The sequence below is a fragment of the Colossoma macropomum genome, unplaced genomic scaffold, assembly GCF_904425465.1.
Source record: "Colossoma macropomum unplaced genomic scaffold, Colossoma_macropomum, whole genome shotgun sequence".
NCBI classification, from domain to species: Eukaryota; Metazoa; Chordata; class Actinopteri; order Characiformes; family Serrasalmidae; genus Colossoma; species Colossoma macropomum.
In genome coordinates, this window is record NW_023494808.1 from 836,306 (window position 1) to 847,417 (window position 11,112).

At 40.9% G+C, this 11,112-nt stretch overlaps 1 protein-coding gene across 1 annotated transcript in view; it reads left to right on the forward strand.

Annotated features, from left to right (window-relative positions):
* Positions 1-11,112, forward strand: part of LOC118797907 (general transcription factor 3C polypeptide 1-like) — a 40,601-nt gene that overhangs the window by 1,828 nt on the left and 27,661 nt on the right. The window contains exons 4-14 of the mRNA XM_036557204.1: positions 319-462; positions 1,105-1,201; positions 1,714-1,837; positions 2,923-3,099; positions 3,923-4,038; positions 4,850-5,207; positions 7,636-7,820; positions 8,557-8,669; positions 9,600-9,753; positions 10,542-10,645; positions 11,108-11,112. The exon at positions 11,108-11,112 is cut by the window's right edge and continues 135 nt beyond it. Coding sequence (XP_036413097.1) covers positions 319-462; positions 1,105-1,201; positions 1,714-1,837; positions 2,923-3,099; positions 3,923-4,038; positions 4,850-5,207; positions 7,636-7,820; positions 8,557-8,669; positions 9,600-9,753; positions 10,542-10,645; positions 11,108-11,112 — 1,577 coding nt within the window. The remainder of the gene's footprint in view (positions 1-318; positions 463-1,104; positions 1,202-1,713; positions 1,838-2,922; positions 3,100-3,922; positions 4,039-4,849; positions 5,208-7,635; positions 7,821-8,556; positions 8,670-9,599; positions 9,754-10,541; positions 10,646-11,107) is intronic.

Genomic DNA, 11,112 nt, shown 5'->3' on the forward strand with positions numbered 1-11,112 from the left:
AGTCGGTTATTCATTCAGCCTAATGAGAAACTATAGAACAGACTCAGTTTATATCACAATACCTACATTTAGAGTCAGTTATTCATTCAGCCTAATGAGAAACTGTAGAACAGACTCAGTTTATATCACAATACCTACATTTAGAGTCAGTTATTCATTCAGCCTAATGAGAAACTATAGAACAGACTCAGTTTATATCACAATACCTACATTTAGAGTCGGTTATTCATTCAGCCTAATGAGAAACTGTAGAACACTGCATTCTATATTGAGTGCTGTGATTGGCTGATGTTTGATTGCTGTGTTCTGATTGGTCAGGTTGGACGCAGGGAAGGTGCATTATTTGAGAAAATCTCTGGACAGAAACGGTCTGATCACCATGCAGTCACACGTAGTGCGGCTACCGACTGGAGTGAGACAGCACTCTATACTACTGCTGCTCAAACGCTTCCACGTCGACAGGTACGCAGAGATATTCATATACTCAGTAATAATAACTCCATAGATCATAGTAGATACTGTATAATTCATAGTAGATACTGAATAATTCATAGTAGATGCTGAATAATTCATAGTAGATACTGAACAATTCATAGTGGATGCTGAATAATTCATAGTAGATATTGAATAATTTGAATAATTCATAGTAGATACTGAATAATTCATAGTAGATGCTGAATAATTCATAGTAGATATTGAATAATTTGAATAATTCATAGTAGATACTGAATAATTCATAGTAGATGCTGAATAATTCATAGTAGATACTGAACAATTCATAGTGGATGCTGAATAATTCGTAGTAGATATTGAATAATTTGAATAATTCATAGTAGATACTGAATAATTCATAGTAGATGCTGAATAATTCATAGTAGATATTGAATAATTTGAATAATTCATAGTAGATACTGAATAATTCATAGTAGATGCTGAATAATTCATAGTAGATGCTGAATAACTCATTGTAATAACTGTAATATTTATAAAATATTGAATAAATAGCATCTGTTGAGGTTAAGAAGGTAAATAATGAGTAATGAGTGTATAGTTTATGACTCTGACGTTCTCCTCTGCTGAAATCTCCTTCTCACTCTTCCTCAGGAGGAGTAAGTATGATATCCTGATGGAGTCGACCTCCAACCTCCTCTCAGAGCTGCCCAACAACATCGGCATCATGCTCAGACTGCGTGAACAGCTGGTGAGAACCACGGCATATTAGTGAACGCGTGTTGTTGTACTGACTCCACACACCCCGTCTCGTCTCCAGGACTTTATTTTACTGTTCTGTTTAAAGCATTCGGTTATGAAAAGGTACAAATACGAACTTTTCACCTGGAAACACTGATTTAAAGGACACCGTTGAACCTTAGAACCACTGTAGTACCTTTGAGGGAACATTTACACTGTTTGTTCTTTAATGAACGAAAAACGTACCTGCGCCGCACCTGGAGCTACGAGGCTAATGTAGCTAACAAGTAATGGAAGCTTATCCCACCAGTTAGCATGATGCTAACTGCATGCCTGAATCACCACACTGTTGTTTACTTGTTAGCTACATTAGCTGTGCAGAACTCCAGACACCACACAGGTCTTAGCTGATCCGCTGCGTTTGGGACGTGGGAAACACACTTTAATCACTTCAGGCACTCATGTAAACGCAGGATGCTAATGCTGCGCCTTGTTTGAGTGGGTGTGTCTTTCTTTCCGCAGCAGGTGGGCGAGCACACGTTCAAGCGTGTTTATCAGTACATGCAGGCTGCGAAGATGGTCAGTGTGTTGACCATCCCCCTGCAGGAGCTGAACCCTGAAGCTGGACCCTGCAAGACCAAGAGAGGTCAGTGCACACCCTACAGTATTGGAGCCGCGGATAACAGTAACGTTTCACTAACGCTTAGCCGACATTTCAACCTAACGGACACTTGAGACTCGACTTCTGATTGTGACTCGACTCGGACTCACACCTGAAGGACTCGAGACTCAGACTCACACCTGAGAGACTCGAGACTCACACCTGAGGGACTCGAGACTCAGACTCACACCTGAGGGACTCGAGACTCAGACTCACATCTGAGGGACTCGAGACTCAGACTCACACCTGAGGGACTCGAGACTCACACCTGAGGGACTTCGAGACTCAGACTCACACCTGAGGGACTCGAGACTCACACCTGAGGGACTCGAGACTCAGACTCACACCTGAGGGACTCGAGACTCAGACTCACACCTGAGGGACTCGAGACTCACACCTGAGGGACTCGAGACTCAAACTCACACCTAAGGGACTCGAGACTCACACCTGAGGGACTCGAGACTCAGACTCACACCTGAGGGACTCGAGACTCACACCTGAGGGACTCGAGACTCACACCTGAGGGACTCGAGACTCACACCTGAGGGACTTGAGACTCAGACTCACACCTGAAGGACTCAAGACTCAGACTCACACCTGAGAGAGTTGAGACTCAACTAGGACTTGGAGAGACTCGGGACTCGATTCCAACTCACACCTCGGAGACTTGATTTGAAGATGCAACTCTGGTTCACACCTCAGAGACTCGAGTGGGACTCGCACCTCAGAGACTTGAGACTCAACTTGGACTCACACCTCAGAGACTCGACTCAGAGACTCAAGACTTGAATCGGACTCACACCTCAGAGACTCGACTCGTACTCACACCTCAGAGACTCAAGACTCAAGTTGAACTTGCATCTCAGGGACTCTAAACTCAGACTCACACCTCAGAGACTCGACTCGGACTCACACCTCAGAGACTCGACTCGGACTCACACCTCAGAGACTCGACTCGGACTCACACCTCAGAGACTTGACTCGGACTCACACCTCAGAGACTTGACTCTGACTCACACCTCAGAGACTTGTGTTTTGTGAGACTGTGATTGGTTGTTTGTGGCTCTCAGGTACAGATATCCGGGTTCGCTGCCTGAAGCTCCTCAGGCCGTACACTCGAAAAGAAACCTACGATGACGACGACGATGAGAACAATGATGAAGAAGGCGACGGCCCCGTTAAGAGGAACGTCCAGGCTCAGGCTCGCGACATCGAGCGGGATCTGCTGACTCAGGCTTATGAGATCGGTCAGTGCGCGCGCATGATTGGTCTGTGATTGTTCCCTGATTTCTCTCTGTGCTGTGATTGGTTGGTGATTGTTCCCTGATTTCTCTCTGTGCTGTGATTGGTTGGTGATTGTTCCCTGATTTCTCTGTGCTGTGTGGTTGGTGATTGTTCCCTGATTTCTCTTTGTGTTGTGATTGGTTGGTGATTGTTCCCTGATTTCTCTCTGTTCTGTGATTGGTCTGTGATTGTTCCCTGATTTCTCTCTCTGCTGTGATTGGTCGGTGATCGTTTCCTGTTTGCTTTCTGTTCTGTGATTGGTTGGTGATTTTTCCCTGATTTCTCTCTGTGCTGTGATTGGTCTGTGATTGTTCCCTGATTGCCCTCTGTGCTGTGATTGGTCTGAGGATTCTGATTTCTCTCTGTGCTGTGATTGGTTGATGATTGTTCCCTGATTTCTCTCTGTGCTGTGATTGGTTGATGATTGTTCCCTGATTTCTCTCTGTGCTGTGATTGGTTGGTGATTGTTCCCTGATTTCTCTCTGTGCTGTGATTGGTTGGTGATTGTTCCCTGATTTCTCTCTGTGCTGTGATTGGTTGGTGATTGTTCCCTGATTTCTCTCTGTTCTGTGATTGGTTGGTGATTGTTCCCTGATTTCTCTCTGTGCTGCGATTGGTTGGTTATTGATTCTTGATTTCTCTCTGTGCTGTGATTGGTTGGTTATTGATTCTTGATTTCTCTCTGTTCTGTGATTGGTTGATGATTGTTCCCTGATTTCTCTCTGTGCTGCGATTGGTTGGTTATTGATTCCTGTTTTCTCTCTGTTCTGTGATTGATCGATGCAGTGGTGGCGACTGGTCCTAAGGGTATTTCCCAGTCTGTACTGCGAGGACGGCTGAATATCGGAAAACTAGAGAGCCGTATGGTCTGCAAGGTGTTGGAGAGGAACAACATGATTAAGGTAACACAGACTGTAGGGCTGTATGGTGCAGCAGTATAGTTGCATGTGCTGGAGGTCCAAGTGCTCGAGTAGACTGTAGCGCTGTTCTAGCTTTTCTAACTGCATTAATTTAGAACACTTCCCAAGCCTTCTTAGCGTAGGTTTCTAAGATGTGACGCAGGTTAGATTCTGGAGTTTATGGTAGTTTATCTGGTAACTTGCACGCTAAAAAACAAACGTTCAGAATGTTCCGAAGTGGTTTAGCTTGGAGCTGTAATATAAATATCATATAAATAAGCAAGCAAAGGCTGAAGGTGTTGGAAAAAAACAAGTCCTCCCAAAGACGTTTCTCAGTTTGGTAGCGCCCCCTGCTGTGCCTACTGTCTGCAGCCTGTATCCTTTCAGAAAGAACTGATAAAACTCATTAAATAACATGGAGCCTTGCTTTTAGATAATAAACTATTTTGCCTCCTGTTTTGAAATTGAGTGCTAACAGCGCCGCCTTGTGGAAAACCTGAATTACTGAAGGGAAAATTATTTGTCTGTAAAAAATGGTTTGTCAGTTCAAACTAAGCAAATGACTTAATGTGATAAGTAAATTAACTGGTTTCGTTCAGTACTTTAACTGAGTGAATCTTTCAGTCAGATTATTTTTTTGAGCTAAGTTCCATTGCTTGTTACTACATAAAGTAATTTTGTAGGCAGTAAGTTGTAAAATTAGGCAAAAAAGGTCAAAAATGACAAAAATGGAGATGCAAGGTTTGTGTGCGACTGCGCTGATATATTTCATGATTTTTGTGAAATTCAGTAACGCTCCCTGTCTCTCCATCAGGGATTCATGGAGGACGAAGGAAGGCAGAGGACGACGAAGTACATCAGCAAGCTGTTTGTGGAGAAGAGCAACCTGAACCTGCGGTTCGCCAAAGAGCGCGAACGCAGCGAGAAGCTTCGAGTGCCCAAGAACGACAGTACGGACGACAGAAACAGACCCTGTCCGGACCCTGAGGACCAGGATGATACACTCCGTAATGATCCGGAGACCGAGCAGGACCCCCAGGAGGAGGAAGAGGAGGAGGGAGAGGAGGCACACAAAGGACAGAGGTCAAAGAGAAAAGCTGGGAAGAAAAGCAAATCAACCAAGAAAGGATCCCAGAGAGCATCAACTCCCAGACATTCTACGCCGCTCAGGAGTGAGTAACGGAGATGAGATTACAGAATCGTTTGATTAGACCTTGTTAAGATTGTTATTATTTAGAATGAATTCATTTATTTTGCTTTGTGATAGTAGATCTAAAATGATAAATCAGTTATCCTTTTTTATAACAGGCACCCACAGTAGCAAATTATTATCTTAATAATATAAAATTAAATATTATTGTCTAATAGTTTGTCAATGATAGTTAATAATTATTTAATTGTTTTTCAGTGGAGTGATTTCATTAATAAGTGCTATTTGAATTGTTAACCATTTATTTGGTGACATACAAATAATAAAAAGCACTATTAATGTTTTACATAAATGTATTGTATGTAGGTGTAATAGATAATATGATTCGTCTTTATTGATACGTTATAAAGGTAATGATTGTTTACTTTTTAAAAAAGTACATTATCACTATCAGTTATAAATGTTTTGCATAATTTGAAAATTCTAGTTACATTTTATATTGCATTAAAATTTTATGATGAATGGGCCAATAGAAATGTTCCAAAATGAAAAAAAAATACGTTGACTTCCATTATAAGTTAAGTAAGTTTTAAGCTACCATTTTTGTAACAGTAGCCATGTTTACATGCAGCCTGATAATCAGTTATTAATCTGACTAATAGCTCAATCAGAATAGGATACGTCCATGTAAACATCTCAGTTGGAACAGGCTGGTGATTCTACACCTTAATCGAGTTTATTTTATTAAAAATAATGATTGCACCTTTTGTCACCACCAGAACAATCATAACGCGACCCAAACTGTACCAAGTGTTTCAGTAGTGTCTGTTTTGGTAGTGTCTGTTTCAGTAGTGTCTGTTTCGGTAGTGACTGTTTCAGTATTGTCTGTTTCAGTAGTGTCTGTTTCAGTAGTGACTGTTTCAGTATTGTCTGTTTCGGTAGTGACTGTTTCAGTATTGTCTGTTTCGGTAGTGAATGTTTCAGTAGTGGCTGTTTCGGTAGTGTCTGTTTCAGTAGTGACTGTTTCAGTATTGTCTGTTTCGGTAGTGACTGTTTCAGTAGTGCCTGTTTCGGTAGTGACTGTTTCGGTAGTGTCTGTTTTGGTAGTGACTGTTTCAGTATTGTCTGTTTCAGTAGTGTCTGTTTCGGTAGTGACTGTTTCAGTATTGTCTGTTTCAGTAGTGTCTGTTTCAGTAGTGACTGTTTCAGTAGTGACTGTTTCAGTATTGTCTGTTTCGGTAGTGACTGTTTCAGTAGTGTCTGTTTCGGTAGTGACTGTTTCAGTAGTGACTGTTTCAGTAGTGTCTGTTTCGGTAGTGACTGTTTCAGTAGTGTCTGTTTTGGTAGTGACTGTTTCAGTAGTGTCTGTTTTGGTAGTGACTGTTTCAGTATTGTCTGTTTCAGTATTGTCTGTTTCAGTAGTGTCTGTTTTGGTAGTGACTGTTTCAGTATTGTCTGTTTCAGTATTGTCTGTTTCAGTAGTGTCTGTTTCGGTAGTGACTGTTTCAGTATTGTCTGTTTCAGTATTGTCTGTTTCAGTAGTGACTGTGTCAGTAGTGTCTGTTTCAGTAGTGACTGTTTCAGTGTCAGTTTTAGCTCATTCTGAGCTCAGAAACTCAGCAGTTCATGACCAGCAAACACAGCTTTGAACAGCTCTTCACACAGAAAATCATCATATTTATCATTAAAACACTAAAAAGTGCTGAACTGCAGAAAATATGATGAGTCTTAATGTTCCACACTGATTTTCAGACTTTGGGACTCATTTACTTCAAAACAATGGGATCCAACTGCTCACCATGTGGCCATGAGGGACAGGGATGCAGCCTCACTTCCTGCTCTGAAATGCAGGGGCGTGGCTAAAACAAGGCTCCGCGTACAGACTAAAACTCGGTAGTGACATGAAAACGTGAGGCAGTGTATTTTTATATAAAAATGAAAGTGATGACAAATCTCAATCTTTCAACTTCACTTTAAAAGAAATAAAATATTTTTTTAAATAAACAACATAAAAAAAAATACCAAAAAAATTGTAAATATTATTTTCAGAAGTGTAAATTTGGGGATTAGGGTTTGGGACAGAATTTAGCTTATTATTATCTCTATTAATGTCTTGGGTTTAAATAGATCAGAACAGAATCACTGTAAATACCTAAGATCTGAATAATTCATTATTTTTTAAATAGTTTTTTACTGCAAGAGCGAAGTTTGAACTCTTTCAGTGGAATGGGCCGTATCCATGCTTTCTCTCTGAAATGGCTAAAAGAGGGATTTGTTGCCTTGTAGACTGAGGTTATTAGCTGCAATAGTAAGATATTATTTAATAAATAATCCGTTTTCCACTGAACGAACACAAGAACAAGCATATTTCTCTCGCACTGCAGGTGGCGCTGTTTTCGTGATTGTCTTGTAAATATTCAGCTGACCTCCCGCCTTTTCACTTTATTCAGAAAAGCCGCCTCCCCGCATTAAAGAGACTGACCAATCCCTCCAGGAGGCGGAGCCTAGCGAAACTGGGAAGGGAGACGATACGCTTGTGGTTCCCCAAGACCACACCCCCAGCATCCCCCTCAGCCAATCAGAAACCGCCGATGACACAGTGACCGTCGTGGAGGAGGTCGTGGATGAGCTGGAGGTCTGTGGAATCAGTGAAGTTCTAACGTTCTAACGTTCTACCTTGTACTGAGCGATTAATTCATCATTGTGTTGTATTATAATTTATTTTGGTTATAACCTTTTATATACATTCTATTATAACATTTTACAATACGTTATATAATATAAGGTTATAATATAAGGTTACTATTTTGGATTCAAATTTAATTCAAGCATAAATAGTTGAATATTTGAAGTAGATTAATTTAAATTAATATTAAAATTTTAAATGTAATTTTTCTCCTTTTAATTTTGTGATGCTAAATACTTTCTATAATAATATTGAGGTTCTATTTAAAATATTCTGCCTTCTGCTTTGATGTTGCTAATGTGGAAAATAATTCCACCAAATTATTTTATCACATGAAATTTCCCTTTCAGATTTTATTATTTTAATATTGACATTTTTGCAGATTTTCTTAAGATTTAATATTATTTTATACGTTTGAAGATACTGTGATATATATAATATTTAACGTAAAATGAATTCATGTTTAATATAAAAATAAATATATACATTCATAAGTAGCGTAATGTTTAATGTTAATCTAAAACTGAACTGTGCCTGATTATGGACAGACAGAGGAGAACGTATATGCTTTTATAAATGTGTGTTTTAATATTATTTTACATTTTTCTACTTAATAATTCTCTGTGTGTAATTATAAATGGATAAATAGAAACATAAAGAGTTTTTTCCTCTCTGTTTTCACCAGATGTCAGCGAAGAAAAGAGGACATGAGCAGCACGAGACGTACCGGATGCTCAAACGCAAAAACCTCATTATAGAGGCCGTCCGCAGCCTGAAGGTCATCGAGGGTCTTTACACGTGAGACATCCCCCCTTCATTTGACTGATTTATTTAATCTTATTTAATTTTACAAAAACAGCCAGCCTACAGCAGTTTAGCCCCGCCCATTTAGCCTACAGAGGTTTAGCCCCGCCCGTTTAGCTTACAGCAGTTTAGCCCCGCCCGTTTGGCCTACAGCAGTTTAGCCCCGCCCGTTTAGCCTACAGCAGTTTAGCCCCGCCCATTCAGCTACCGCAGTTTAGCCCCACCATTCAGCTACAGCAGTTTAGCTCCACCCATTCAGCCTACGGCAGTTTAGCTCCACCATTCAGTCTACAGCAGTTTAGCCCCACCATTCAGTCTACAGCAGTTTAGCTCCACCATTCAGCTACAGCAGTTTAGCCCCACCATTCAGTCTACAGCAGTTTAGCTCCACCATTCAGTCTACAGCAGTTTAGCCCCACCATTCAGTCTACAGCAGTTTAGCCCCACCATTCAGTCTACAGCAGTTTAGCTCCACCATTCAGTCTACAGCAGTTTAGCCCCACCATTCAGTCTACAGCAGTTTAGCCCCACCATTCAGTCTACAGCAGTTTAGCCCCACCATTCAGTCTACAGCAGTTTAGCTCCACCATTCAGTCTACAGCAGTTTAGCCACACCATTCAGTCTACAGCAGTTTAGCCCCACCATTCAGCTACAGCAGTTTAGCTCCACCATTCAGTCTACAGCAGTTTAGCTCCACCATTCAGTCTACAGCAGTTTAGCTCCACCATTCAGTCTACAGCGGTTTAGCTCCACCATTCAGTCTACAGCAGTTTAGCTCCACCATTCAGGTTGAAAAATGTTCATGTAGAAACGAATTATGACTAATTTGGTGCATTAAACTTCTTAAGAAAGTGAAAGAGAAATGTGAGATACGAACTGTGAAGTTAAAAGGTCCCTGAATTCCTCTTTTGTATGTATGTTAGGCTACAGAAGAAGCTGATGGACGAGGAGAAGCAGGACGGCGTGAGCACTAAAGTCTGTAAGAAAAGCATCGTCAGGCTGACGCGCTCTTTATCCAGAGACGGGTATCTGAAACTGTTCAGAACCACAGTCATACAGGACGGGGTCAGCAGGAAGGTAAACACCAGCACACACACTTTAGTCTTCAGTTAGGAGTCCATGGTTTAAAGGCGCAGTGTGTGAGATTTAGGAGGATCTATTAGCAGAAATGGAATATAGTAAACACAGCCATGTGTTCATCAGTGTATAATCAGCTGTAACTATGAATCATTGTGTTTTCATTATCATAGAATAAGACACTCATATCTACATATGGAGCGGCTCCTCTTCAACAGAGGCTGCCGCCGCCATGTTTCTACAGCAGCCCGGAGCAGACAAACCAAACTCTGGCTCTAGAGGGCGCCTTTTGAGTGTTAACACTGAAACGGCAGCTTGAATTTGGTGGCGCTGTAGCTCCAGCTGGAAGACGTAGAAGGAAGAATAATCAGTGGTTGCTGCCGGTGCTGCTGACCATTTTGTGTGTTGTGAGAAGTTTGAGAACCCAAATTTTGACAAATGGAGAACCAGACTTATTATTTAGCACAAGAAAAAGCGAGAGGGTGAATCATCACCGTCAAAGAAGAGAAAACATAAAGAAGCAAAACAAAATCAGGACAGAAAACCTGGCGACCACCGTAGGTTCTACTACACGCTTGGAAAAGGAGGGGTGAGGGAGGGAGATTCAGCTGGGCTGCAGTGTGCAACTTCACCACAAGATGACGCTAAATCTTACACACTGCACCTTTAAAATCCGTTAAAAAAGATGCATTTCAGATGCCTTTGGTTGGTGATGAATGACTGGTAACTACACCAACTTATCAAAATATCTCTCTCTGTTTATCTGTGTGTCTCTCTCTTTCTCTCAGGTGGAGTTCGTTGTTCATCCCTCCATCACTCCTGATGACCCGTTGGTGAAGAGCGCGATAGAGCAGGTCCGCTTCAAAATCTCCAGTTCCTACACAGTGCACAGGTAGGAGGATCACGGTTAAAGAACTACCAAGTACACAATCATTCAGATTCACATCGATGAAGTTCGGAATTATTGTTAAAAAATTTGACTCACATTTATGAAATTTTAAATATAGTGAAAAAAAAATATGGTTACAGAATTTGGAATCACTTTTCAAAAACATTAAACCCCAATTCAGACATTTGGAATGGCAATTTTCAAATTATTAGATTCAGATATTACTGAGATGAATTCATAATTCCAACGTTTGGAAACACTAACTTTTTGGAGACAGTGAAGTTCTGATGCAGTGAATATTTAAAGTATGGTACACTTGGCTTTGTTTCTCAGTGGTGCTCAGATCTCAGACAGATTACGTTGTTGTAAATAAAGCTGAGTGTAATTTTAACACTGTATTACAGACTCTATCAATAAATGAAGCAAAGCAGTAGAAACTCTTCGTCTTCTGTGTTTCTCTCTCAGGCTGA